This window comes from Dasypus novemcinctus, chromosome 21, assembly GCF_030445035.2.
Source record: "Dasypus novemcinctus isolate mDasNov1 chromosome 21, mDasNov1.1.hap2, whole genome shotgun sequence".
Lineage (NCBI taxonomy): Eukaryota > Metazoa > Chordata > Mammalia > Cingulata > Dasypodidae > Dasypus > Dasypus novemcinctus.
Genome location: NC_080693.1, coordinates 23373300 through 23387104, shown reverse-complemented (window position 1 = coordinate 23387104; position 13805 = coordinate 23373300). Strand labels below are relative to the sequence as shown.

General features: G+C 48.4%; 1 protein-coding gene across 1 annotated transcript in view; it reads left to right on the top strand.

Moving 5' to 3' along the window:
* The window catches only part of USP43 (ubiquitin specific peptidase 43), a 76447-nt gene that overhangs the window by 38957 nt on the left and 23685 nt on the right, over positions 1 to 13805 (top strand). Inside the window, exons 9-12 of the mRNA XM_058283486.2 lie at positions 3689 to 3792; positions 9020 to 9097; positions 10317 to 10443; positions 10533 to 10881. Coding sequence (XP_058139469.1) covers positions 3689 to 3792; positions 9020 to 9097; positions 10317 to 10443; positions 10533 to 10881 — 658 coding nt within the window. The remainder of the gene's footprint in view (positions 1 to 3688; positions 3793 to 9019; positions 9098 to 10316; positions 10444 to 10532; positions 10882 to 13805) is intronic.

Here is a 13805-nt window from a genome sequence, read left to right as displayed (position 1 = left end):
TCATTAAAGACCTTCACTACATTTGCACCAGTTTTTATCTATATGGACTACACCCAGTGCCCAAATCAGAAGCTCTCCCTTCTTGACAAATAGGTCAGAGAATCTCGTAATAGCTACCGGCCATCCCCCCAGTCCTGTGCCCTTCCTTGATCGTTGAAATCGGACAAGACCACTTATATGGAACACCAGATTCTGCGGTTCTTGCTCTCCACCTGGGCAGACATACTCACCTTTTCCCTCCACACCTGATCTCTATATCTAACTTATTTCCAGTTTAGAACCTGAACAAAATTCCAAGGCAGGCAACTCGGCAACGGCTGCTCCTGCGCAGATTCACTGGGGAATGCGTGGTTGGGCACGTTGGTCCTTACGGTTCATTTGTTTTGCGTGGTCGTGAGCGTCCCGGCTGGCCACCTCTCCTCCCCTGATGCTTTCAGTACTCTGTTACATACTCACCCAATAGGGCAATCGTTTAAAATGAATACATTCATAATTCTCAGCATTGACTTGAAGAGACTAAAAGTAGCGACCCTGTAGTGGAGGTTCTAAAACTAACTTCTCTAGCCAAGAAGAGAGAACAGGAAAATTTCTCTTACAAAAACGACCAATTTGCTGGACAGAATTAAATTGCATGAAGTGAGATAAAAAGTTTATCACTGCCCCTCAAAACTGCACGGTGGCTTTGTAAACGTGTGCGTAGGAGCCTAGGAGCCCAGCGCTATTTCTTTGTCCGCAGACAGTGTGCACTGCCTCCTTGCAGATGCTGGAGCCTTGGTTATGTATGGGCTTGTGATGCACACAGCAAGCCTCAGCCAGGGGCGACAGAAGGACAGGCAGTTTCTCCCCATCTTTCCTGGTGAAGTCTGAATCGACGAGCCCTAAAGTCAGTTGCTTCCCATCTTTGATTTTCTCTTTCAAGTAGAATGTGGCTTTAGTCCAGTTAGACCTACAGACGTCATAAACTTCACCCCTGGCCCCTCTACCAGCAGGTTCTGGTTTCCCTCTCCACCTCCTATCCCCTTGCTCCCCTGCACACATCGTCTGCCACGGTCAAAGGCGTCAGCTCACAGCTCTGAATCAGTTTTGGTGCAGTCCGTCTTCCCATGTGCTCTTCACCCTTCCTGGAATCATGGGGCTCCCTCCTCTTTTCTTGGCTGAATTCAATCTTTATTTCTATTATTTCTACCTCTTATCATTGTTTTTGGAATTTCAGAAGAAAATGTTTTTTTTTTCCTCTTTGTAGTCAAGGTCCTCAGCGACAACTTTTAGGAACTGGTATCTTGTGTAGTTCTGTCTGTGGTTGAGTACCTGCTTTGCACGTACAAGGTCCTGCGTTCTTCTTAAAAAAAAAACAAACAGTAAAAAAGGACTGGTATCTCCTTCATGTGAAGACTCCATTGATTTCTAGTTACTTATTATTATTTAAGAACAGTTTTAGATTCACAGAGAAATTGAGCAGATAGTACAGAGTTCCCACAATACCACCTCACTCCCTTATACCCAGTAGCCCCTATTTTTTTTAAAGATTTATTTTATTTATTTCTCTCCCCCACCCCCCATTGTCTGTTCTCTGTGTCCATTTGCTGTGTGTTCTTCTGTGTCTGCTTGCATTCTTGTCAAGCCGCATGGGAATCTGTATCTCTTTTTGTTGCGTTATCTTGCTGAGTCAGCTCTCTGTGTCTCTCTGTGCGTGCAGCACCACTCCTGGGCAGGTTGAACTTTTCATGCGGGGTAGCCCTCCTTGCGGGGCGCACTCCTTGTGTGTGGGGCACCTGGAACAGCACTGCGCATGGGCCAGCTCACCACACAGGTCAGGAGGCCCTGGGTTTGAGTCCTGGACTTCCTATATGGTGGGCGGATGCTCTTATCAGTTGAGCCACATCTGCTTCCCTGCATTTACTTTATACATCTCCTTAGGCTTCTCTTGGTTGGGATAGTTTTTCAGATTTTCCTGGATTTCGATGACCTTGAAAATTTTGTTTTGTTTTTCAAAATTTTATTGTGGTAAAATAAATTTCTCTTTCTAACCACTTTTAAGTGTACAATACTGTGATATTAATTGCATTCACAATGTTGCACAACCTTTTACCACTATGTATTTCCAAAACATCCCAAATGGAAACTCATTAAGAAATAACGCCCCCCCCCCCATTCCACCCTTCTCCCAGCTGTTGGCAACCTCTAATCTATTTTCAGTCTCTATGAAGTTGCCTGTTCTAGATTTTTCGTGCAATATCTGTCCTTTTGTGCCTGGCTTAGTTCACTTAGCATAAAGCTTTGAAGATTCATCCATGATGTACTATGTATCAGAACCTCACTATATGGATATACTACATTTTATCTGTTAATCGGTTGATGGACTCTTAAATTATTTCTATCTTTTGGCAATTGAGACTAATGTGGCTATGGACATTGGTAGACACGTTTGAGTCCCTGTTTTCCATTCATTGGGGTATAAACCTAGGAAGGGAAATGCCAGGTCCTATGATAATTCTGTGTTTAACTTTTTAAGACACATACAAACTATTTTTGAAGACTCCATTGATTTTTAGACTCACTTCAATTTCAGAAATGTTAAAACACAAACAAAATGTACACCTTAGGATAAAAATAAAAGGGATCTCTCTTTATATACCTTATTTTAAACTATCAATATTTCTTTTGCATGTAGTATGTAGCAGACACTAACTTGCTCTTAGATAATTGTCTCATTTGGGTGATAATGATAAACCTAATAAAGTCAGTTAACTCATCCATTTGTAATTAACTAATATAATTGATTTATTTTCTGTTGACTGTACCATTGTCATTTAGTTACATCTATTCCCAGTAAACACTTCTTTAAATATCCTTTCTGCTAGAGCAGGTGCAGCTCAGTGATTGAGCACCTGCTTTGCATGTACGAAGTCCCAGTTTCAATTCCCAGTACCTCCTTGAAAAAAGAAAAGAAAAAAATTTATATATATACTCTGAATATGTTCATCTTTGGGGGAAAATGCAATGTGTTAAACCATAACATTAAATCACTTCATTAAAAAGGTGTAGGGAAGCAGATGTGGCTCAACTGATGGAGCGGCCGCCTACCGTATGGAGGGTCCAGGGTTTGATACCCAGGGCCTCCTGACCTGTGTGGTGAGCTGGCCCACACGCAGGGCTTGCTGCACACAAGGAATGCCATGCCATGCATGGGTGCCCCCGCATAGGGAAGCCCCACGTGCAAGGAATGCGCCCTGCAAGGAGAGCTGCCCCGCGTGAAAAAAGTGCAGCCTGCCCAGGAATGGCATCACACACACGGAGAGGTAATGTAGCAGGATGACGCAACAAAAAGAGGCACAGTTTCCCAGTGCTGCCTGAAAATGCACGCGGATGCGGAAGAACACACAGCCAATGGACAGAGCAGACGATGCGGGGGGTGGGGTGGGCAAGAGAAATAAATAAAAAAATAAATCTTTAAAAAATATATAGTATGATGGTGCTAAATAAATTTATACAAAAAAAGTGTAGTTTGTATCTTCTAAGAAAAGTCTTTTCTATCTCTAGGTTTTGAATAATCATTATGAAAATATTCAAAATAGACTATAGAAAAAAAGATGATATTTTTCGAGCAATTTATTTGCTACTTCAGACTGTAATTTAAATCCACCTAGGGAGCACTGTTGACCCGGCTCTTCTGTTTTTGTGTTGGCAGAATCTGGGGTCGCTGTTCTCCATCCGGGTTGTCGGGTTCCCCCTAACCTGCAGCTACTTATCCCCCCAGGACAGCCGGCCCCTCGGTCACTGGGCGGTCGACAGGTAAGAGGATATTCTCGATTCAGTAAGAGAGTGAACACGTCCTCATTGGACTAGACTCCTTTGAAGCCATGTATCTGTCAAATCGATGACAGCGTGAGCTGTTCTTGGTCACTTGCCGCTCCGGTGCCGGCCACCGAGGCAGGTGGTTTTGCGCATTCTGGGTTTTTCACCCTTAGACAGGTGCTTTCACGGCCACTGCAAGGATGAGGGGACCCCGAGGTTCCCAGAGGTGAGTTAACTTGCTCACCCCTCCCCAGCCCGGCCTGAATTTGATCCCGGATTGATCTGACTGGAAGGTCTGACGTTCCTTCAATTAGGCAAGACCACTGAACTCAGCTGGAAGAATATCTCCCCTGGGGTGGGTGAGAATTCCACCACGGATCGCTGGCCTCGGTGGTAAAAGATTATGGAATTCGGTGCCTCTGGTGACTGTGACGTCCTCATTCTCCACAGGCTCGTCCCCCCCCCCTCCTCAAGGCGCAAAGCCTTGCCACGCAGTCCTCAGGGCCACAGTGGAACATCAAAGAAGCAGATTTGGCCTATTAGTGAATTGTCCAGCACGTTTGTGCACGTCCCCATGGGCTGAACCGTCTCCAGAAGGTTCTCTGACTCCTGGGCTTGGTCAGTCAAAGCTGCCTGAATCCATGTAGGGAGGGGCGACCCCTTTCTAAAGAGAGAGTGGGGTACACGGCGAACCAACACAAGAGAGCAGACAACGGGGGGCGGGGGTAAGAGGAGAGAAATAAAATCTTAAAAAAGAAAAGATGAAACTATAAAAAAAGGAGAGGGGGAGAGAGTGGGATACAACAGAAGATTCTGTGCCGCCGCCCCCATTCGCCATTCCCCTTAGCTGGCCACTGATTCATGGAGTTGGGGAGACAGGAGACCTGCCAGACAGGACCTGCTTGGGCCCAAGAAGAAAAGAGGCTACTGGGCACCCTCCAACACTTGGTCTCAGAGAACAGAGCGGTGCTACTTGTTGTGTTGCTGTTGGGACTGAATATCACAAAAAAATCCACATTCCCTGGGTGTGAATCATTTATAAATAGGAACTTCAAGGATGCTATTATCAGTTAGTTAAGGAGCAGCCAAACTGAATTGGGGTTGGCCTTAATACAATATGGCTGAAGTCCTTACAAGCAAAGGAGATGACACATGGAAGGGGAATCCAGATGGAAGAGAAGCTAGAGAGAGAGATCGCCACGTGACAGAGGCAGAGCTCAGGAGCCCCAAGGACTGGTAAGCAGGCACCAGAATGCCACAGACTTTGGGAGAAGGCATGACCTGTTGAGACCTTGATCTTGGGCTTCTAGCTTCCAATACCATAAGACAATAAATTCCCATTGCTTGGGAAACGGCTGTGGCTCAATCAGTTGGGCTCCCATCTACCATATGGGAGGCCCTGGGTTCGCATCCTGGGCCTCCCTGGTCCACACCCATGGAGAGCTGGCGCAGCAAGATGATGTAACAAAGGAAGACAAGCAGACACAGAAGAACGCACTGCGAATGGACAACAGAGAGCAGACAGCAGGCAAGCCGCAAGGGGGGGGGAATTAATAATAAATAAAAAATTCCCATTGCTTAAGCCAGCCTGTCGTGCTGTTTGTCCTAGCAACCATGGCAAACTGAGTTCCACAGAATGGCGCCACCCTGTCAGCTGTTTGTCACTAGTCCATGACAAGAAATTGAGAGGAGGCATTTAGAAATTTTCAAGCAACATGACAGAGCAATTGAAAATACATTGAGGGAAGCGGACTTAGCCCAATGGATAGAGCGTCCACCTACCACATGGGAGGTCTGCGGTTCAAACCCCAGGCCTCCTTGACCCATGTGGAGCTGGCCCATGTGCAGTGCTGATGCACGCAAGGAGTGCGGTGCCACGCAGGGGTGTCCCCGTGTAAGGGAACCCTATGCGCAAAGAGTGTGCCCTGTAAGGAGAGCTGCCCAGCATGAAAGAAAGTGCAGCTTGCCCAAGAATGGTGCCGCACACCGGAGAGCTGACACAACAAGATGACACAACAAAAAGAAACACAGATTCCCGGTGCCACTGATAAGGATAGAAGCAGTCACAGAAGAACACACGGCGAATAGATACAGAGAGCAGACAACTAAGAGGGTGGGAGGAGGGGAAGGGGAGAGAAATAAATAATAAAATCTTTAAAAATATATATATATATTGAGTATAATATATATATATATCTGCATAAATTGGATTTGTATTTTGCATGTGTCCACCCCCAATTATCTTTTCATTGTATTTTACAAATGTCTGCAATGACTGAGAAACAACTTGTCTTTCACCATAGATAGATTGAAAAGCACTGGACAAGAGTATGGTTGTGTAGAGACTTGATCATACCAAAGGATGCCCTTCCTTGAGTCTGCGTCTCTTGCTAGTTTGACTAAAGTTCTCCTTCACCTTCTGTTCATGGGATATCCCACTGCAGTCCCCTACCCCCAACCCCGATTGGACAGTTCTCCTCAACGTCCTCAGACTTCCCAGCATTCAGTATTATCAACCCCTCGCCTCCCTCACGGAGCCCTCCATTCAGCATCTTTGGCCTCCCTGTCATTTCACCTCCTTGTTCTGGAAATTTCTTAGTCTTTTTGAAGTGCTCCTTTCCCTCCCCAGGCCATCAAGTCTTGTTGGACTTCATTGGCCCACTCCGTGGCCACTGCTCTCCCCTTCTACATTTCACCCCCTGAGTTAGCGATCTACCACTTTTAGGTCAAGGTCTCCTGGAGCTGTTTCTCCAGCCCAGATGTTTCTCAGATGTTTCTCAGAGATCTAACCCATCTGTCTGTCTTAAGTGTTAGTAAATATTGAAAACTAAACATTTGCTGATCCGACTTTTTAAAAAATTTTTTATTTTAGAAGGTACCAGGGATTGAACCCAGGATCTTATACATGGGAAGCAGGTGCTCAACCACTGAGCTACATCCACTCCTCAGTGAGAGCTGGTCTTTTCATTTGTTTGTTTTTAGGAGGTACTGGAGATCGAACCCAGGACATCATACATGGGAAACAGACACTCAATCACTTGAGCTACATCTGCTCCCCTTAACTCTTGTTGATAAGCGTTTCCTCTTCTTGTTGTCTCTAAATGACAGCACCGCCATCTACTCAGTAACCCAAGATAGAAATCTGGGAGCCATCCTTGGTTCTTCCTTCTCTCTTTATCTTTACATTCAGGCCATCATCAAGGCTTACCTGTTCCAAATTCCATGATTCCACAGATCTCCACCTCCTCTCCACCACCATTTCCTGAGTCCAGGCTCTTATCACCTCTTGCCTGGGTTGTTCCAGAACCTCCTATCTGATTTACGTGCCTCCAGCCCAGCCATCTTCTCATCCATCTGCTTCCATACCTGTCTGTTTAAAACCCTTTGCTGGCCTCTCAGTGTCCAGAGGATAAAGTTCACACATCAGAGCATGGCTATAAGCTCTCCATGATCTCACCTTACCCTCTTTCCTTATAGGCAGTCACTCATGTGTCCTGGACACTCCAGCACCACCAAACCCCATGCCCGTACACATGCCACCGTTCGCTTTTGCTGCGCCCTTCACCTCTACCCTTTATCCTCACCTGGCTAGCTCCTACTCGTTCTCCGTGGGAAGTCTTTGCCCTCCGGTGCAGACTGAGTGCTCTTTCTCTGGGTTGCCACAAACTCACTGGGAGCATTTGAATGATCTTTGTGTGTCTCGCCCATTAGACTGTGGGCTCCCTAGGGGTAGAGATTGTTAGATATGTGTATATATATTGTTTGGAATAGCATCCCTCTATACATGTTGGATGATGCCTTCTTTCCCTACTTGAATCGTGGCTGTGATCAGAGGAGATTATGCTTTCTGTGTATCATTGTTTTTACCAATGACCTCTCACCATTTTGTGGCCTGAAGAGTTTTGTGTGATAAGCTTGCAGTTTGAGGATACCAAGAAAGGATTCACCTTTCCCTTCCATGTTTAGATTCAATTGAAAAGTATACTTAGGATTGAGGCAGAAAGATATCAAAATATAATGTTCATTGGTAAGGAAAGTTAAAGGATATGAGATAGATATGAGACCAATTTGGTCTCAACTTCAATTCGTTCTCCCCAAATTAAATCATACACTGTGTCAAGGCAGAGCTCTCCAACTGCAGGCCTCCTGTCCTACATTGTGGAAATGGGGGATTTGGGGGTTCTAAAGAAAAAGGCTTAGATATAGGGTTGTAAATGGGCTCACTAATATGTCTCCCCTGAATTGAATAAACATGCCAAACCTCCAGCCGTTTGCAGGGGCAAATTCCCAGGGATGGGCAAAAGAGAATGCCAACCTCGGAGGGGCTTAAACGGTCACTTTCCTCATTCCCACTCTCCACTCTACAGAAAGCTCAGGAGGGGCGGTTGATATTTCTCCCCAACAACAGTAAACTGGGAGAACTCCTCCCAGACACACGTTATCCTTTGCTCTGTCTTGGTTGTCATTTGTGTAAGACGGTGCTTTGAAGCCACTCAGCACCCGTCAGTGCTTAGCCATAGGTCTTTGTAACTACCATGAGCGAGCTCAACATTTTTACTGATTCTCCCCACGACTTAAGAACTCATCGTACATTCCGACTTTTATTGCAATACATTCTAAACACTCTTTTAGGTGCAAACTTCCCCCCCCCACCTCCATGTGTCTTGCTGATGTCAGGGTAAAACCTCGTGCCCTCCATGTTCTCCTTGTCCATCTCTTCTGCAGTAACGCCACCCTGCCTCTTCTGAAACGGGCTGAGCTCAGGCAGCTGGAGAGAGCTGTAGGTTGACTCACACCGAGATTTTCTGTGTATTGGAGGGGTTGGGAGGGAAGGGGAGGGCTTTTTAGGTGCTGCTCCTTTAGCATTAGGGTGGAGGGATGGCTAGCAGCTTCTTTTCAGCACTGTCAGCGTTGAGTGTAGGACATGCAAATGGAATGGCCCTGCGGACGCCGCGAAGGCGGTGCAGTGGAAGACTGACCTGTGTCCTTGGCAGGAACCAGAATCCCGTGAGCTCCCCTGTGCCCACGGGAGTGAGGGATAGTTTTAAGGGGTAGTTTTAGGACTCCGCCTTCAGCAGACTTGGCAACAGCCTTGGCTTACAGTCATTTTCAGGTGTTTCTGTTTGGAAGATCAGTCTCGGGATTGGAGGCAGACTCTTGGACCCTGCAGGAGGTGGGAAGGAGGCTGCGTGTTTCCTGATGGGCTTCCCTGCTCTCTCCTCAGGGCTTTGCACCTCAGGAGGCCCGGAGGTCCCCCCCATGTCAGGCTGGCCGTGGAATGGGACAGCGGTGCCAAAGAGCGGTGAGTTTAACAGAACTACAGAGGAGAAATAGGTCCTGCCTGTGCAAACACATCTTCCCTCTACCCAGTTTCGCCCCACTATGAATGTGGGCAGTCTGCATGCACTCTTGATGCAATGCCATCCATTCCTCTGAGAAACTCTGGTGAAATTTGTCTGCATATGAATAATATTAGTGATAGTAATAGTGTCGGTGATGGTGGTGGTGTCAGAAGCAGTCATAGTAGCAGATGCAACAAGGTAGCAATTTCCCACCTACCCTGTGTCAGCCACTGCTCTGAGCATTTTACATATATACAATGTGTTTAATTTGCATCACACCCTACAGTAGTACTGGTATAAGTCATATTTTTTTTTCTTTAAAGATTTATTTTATTTATTTAGACCACACACCCCTCGCCCCCCATGGTTTGCGTTTGTTGTCTGCTGTCTGTGTGCTTGCCTTCTTTTTTTTTAGGAGGCATGGGAAACCAAACCTGGGACTTCTGGGACCTCCTAAGTGGAAGGGAGGTGCCCTATCACTTGAGACACCTCCACTCCCTGCTGTTATATCTCTCATTGTGTTTCCTTGTTGTGTTTCTTCATTGTGTCATCTTGTTGCATCAGCTTGCTGTGCCAGCCTGTTGCATTAGCTCGCTGTCTTGGTCATCGTCTTTAGGAGGTACTGGGAACCAAATCCAGGACCTCCCACGTGGTAGGCAGGTACCCAACTGTGTGAGCCACATCTGCTTCCCATAAGTCACATTTTTTTTCAGATGTGGAAACTGAAGTACAAAGAGGCTAAATATTTACACAGGGTCACACAGCAAAAGCAGAGCTGGGATTTGAACCCAGGCTGTCTGGCTCGAGTCCATGCCCTTCATCACTGCCCTTGGCCACCTCTGTAGCACCAGATGCATCAGCCTACTTTGAAAAAGGATACTGTCCAGTTCCATTAAAGGTTTCCTGATCTCCTGCTAGGTGCAGGCTCTGTGCCGGGATGAGGAAAGCAAAGATAAATAAGATGAGGGCTTGGTCCCTTCAGGAGCTGATTGGGAAGGTGGACAATTGCAGGGAAAGAGGGGGTGCTACGTCTGCACGAGGTGCCCCATAAGCGCTTGGGAAGGGCTCCAAGCTTCGCCCGAGGGGCGCCCACCACCTGGCTTGCAATGAGGAGAGAGGGAGGTGAAGCATGCTTGGAGCTGGGAGTCCCTGAATGCCCTTGGGCTTTCTCTCCGGCAGCCTGTTCGGGAGCCCCCCGGAGGAGCGGGTCGAGGAGGCAGAGAGCGTGTGGCGGCAGCGGCAGGCCCACCAGCAGCCCAGCTGCACCCTGGACGAATGCTTCCAGTTCTACACCAAGGAGGAGCAGGTCCCACCCGGGGGCCCGCGCCCAGCCGGGAAGGGGGCTGGCTGCTTTCCGGGGGGCTGGCCTCACGGTCCTGGTCCCTTCCTTTCCAGCTGGCCCAGGACGATGCGTGGAAGTGTCCCCACTGCCAGGTCCTGCAGCAAGGGGTGGTGAAGCTGAGTTTGTGGACCCTGCCTGATATCCTCCTCATCCACCTCAAAAGGTTCTGTCAGGTGGGGGAGAGGAGAAACAAGCTCTCCACGCTCGTGAGGTTCCCGCTCACCGGCCTCGACATGGCCCCCCACGTGGCCCAGAGAAGCAGCGGCCCCCAGCCCGCACCGGGCCCCTGGCCCTCCTGGAAGCAGCCGGCCTGCCTGCCCCACAGCTGCCCGCAGGACTTCCTGTACGACCTGTACGCCGTCTGCAACCACCACGGCAGCCTGCAAGGGGGGCACTACACAGGTGAGCGCGCCAGGTCGGCCCCGGGGGGCGGAGCATCCGGGTGGGGCGGAGCATCAGCCCCCCCCCCCTCCGAGATCCTTTCTCCGACGCTGTCCTCTCTCGGGCTCCTCAGCATAGCCAGGCCTTTGGGAGAGAGCAGCGGACCAGGTAGGAACCTGAGAGCCGACGCGGGTTTAGGTTTGTAGTTGGAATATGGACTGAATTGCAGCCTGAACTCTGGACCTCACCAAACAGAGGAGGGGATTGTTAGAACTGAGTGATTCCACACAAGGAGGCTTACTTATCAGATTTGGTGTTTTTAAATTATGTGGGGTACGTTTATTTTAGTTTTTTTCCTTTTGGGGACCTGTAGAGCTGCGGTCACTCTCAGTTCAGCACTATCCCTTTCAGCACCATGGAGAGCGTCATAGCTGGTTGTTTTTCTTGGTTAGGTTATTCGTTGCTTTTTTTCCCCCCACCATGGCACTGAAATGATAATGGAAAGCTTGGAGACGGGCTAGCTGTAGCAGCAGCAAAGAGAAATGGAGTGTCTCTACTGTGTAGGATAGTAGTGGATTCAGAGAGGCTTAGCATGTAGTTCTGCCTGCCATTGGAAGATGGTACAGGTACCCACGGGGAGAATTCATGGTGCAGTATCAGGCTGAGGACCCCAAGAGTGGGCAGAGAGGTGTTTGGAGGATGGGGGATGCTGGGCCAGCTTGGGCTGGTCAGGCCTGAGATGACAGGGGCCCCCAAGTCTGCTTTCAGCCTCAGGTGGCCGTTGTGCACTGCCAGGTGGCACCATCCTGTTCTCCAGGTGTTCTGCTCCAGATGAGTGGGGTTGCCTCCTGCTTAGCCCCTAGGACCACTCCGTCCAGCCCCTTTGCCAGTGTCACTTCACTAGGCTGTAAGTAACCCCAGCAGACGTCTCTTGAGACCCATATCTCAGGAGACTCTCTTACTGCATTAACCTCAGATTTTTTACCAAGAATATCTAGCTGAATGCATTTCTGTGCGTGCAGTCATGAGAATAAGGGTCATTGGAACATGGATCTGTCACTTCGTTTCTTGGTTTCCAAGATGTTACACCAAATACTACACAATGGGTTGGCTTGAACAATGGGAATTTATTGGCCCAGGGTTTCAGAAGCTAGAAGGCTTCTGGGGTCGGTAGCCTTCTGGTTGGCAATTCTTGGGTTCCTTGGCTTTCCCGTCACATGTTGCTGTTCTCCCTTTTCTTTCCCTTAACTGCAGCCTCTGACTCCTCCCCGTGGCTTTTTCTTTTTCTTTTTTTTTTTAAGGATTTATTTTTATTTCTTTCTTTCCCCTTCCCCCCCATTGTCTGCTCTCTGTGTCCATTCACTGTGTGTTCTGGGTCTGCTTGCATTGTCCGGTGGCACTGGGAAAACTACGTCTCTTTTTTGTTGCATCATCTTGCTGCATCAGCTCTCCATGCATGCAGTGCCACTCCTGGGTGGGCTGCGCTTTTTTCACACGGAGAAGCTCTCCTTGCAGGGTGCATTCCTTGTGCGTGGTGCACCCCTACACAGGGACGCCCCTGCATGCCACGGCACTCCTTGCATGTGGCAGCACTGCTTGTGGGCCAACTCACCACACGGGTCAGGAGGCCCTGGGATTGAACCCTGGACCCTCCATGTGGTAGACAGACACGTCCACTTCCCATATCAGGCCTTTAGAAACAGGATTAAGCCCCTTCCTCATTCACTTGGCCACATCTTAACTAAAAACAGTCTCCCAAAGGCCCTGTTTACAGTGCGTTCGCCCCCACGGGAATGGATTACGATTAAGAACGGGGTTTCTTTCTGAGTACAGAACTCAACCTGCCACCCTTCACCATGCTGCATGTGCTGACTCCTTCTCTACCACTCCCGGGGTGGCACCAATGTACAATAAGGTCACTACAGTGCAGTCGCAGTGGGAGTTAGAAGTAGTATCAATTGTGAAGGGTTGGTGTGTGCTCTGTGAGCCCTGCCTTCCCAAGAGCAAAAATCCAGAACCTCCCCAGGTGTGAACATCAGAAAGCCAAACCCCCAGTGTCCCAGGGGCGGTTTGGCAGCCCAAGAGGCCCAGACGACATTGCTCTCTGCAGAGTTCCCCTGAGGTCTGCATTTGCTCACATTATGTACCTGTGCCAGGAAAAAGCCCATTTAACACTAAAACAATAGGAAGCAAAGGTGGGTCCCCTCCCATCTGTGTCTGTGCTTTCTCCTACTGCTAGTTAAATGGCAGAGTCACAGGTTTGAACCCAGGCCTCCCTGGCTCTGGGGCCCATGCCTTCTGCTCTGCAGGGGTGACTCCTGAGGTCCCCAGTCCACGTAGGTATTGTAGGTGAGCATCAAACATGCAGGTATCAGGGGCAACGATGGGCCCCAAAACCTCAGTGTGACAGTCACCTCGCCTGGGCCTTTCTGGGCTCAGCTTTAGCTTCTTGAATATCAGAGTCAGCTACTGTCGGTGCTTCTCAGTTATGAGTTCCTGCTAGGTGGTAGAAAAATAACACGACTCTCACTTTACAACCGCAAACACAAACCAAAGGGAATTTGAGTTTCACAGTGAAGATCACATGGGGATGAACCCAGGGTTGTGTGAGGATCGTGGCTGCCGTGCAGAATCCAGCTGTTCTTTTGTGCCAGTTGGTACCTCTGTGTCTTGGCATCAAGACAAACGTCCTCTGCCAACCTTCATGCATGCGTGCACTTATTTATTCTTTGAGCACGTATTTATTCATTACCTGTTGTGTTTTAGGTAACTGTACTATTTTGGAATGGCTTTGGCTGGAATAACAATGATGTATTATTTTTGGAATGGTTTTGACTGGGAGTAACAGTGATTCTTTCTCATTCAAGACAACGGAAGACAGTCAGTCAGGCACCATCCATGTTTTTTATCAGCATTCATGTCTTCTACGCCCCTAAGTCACTCCA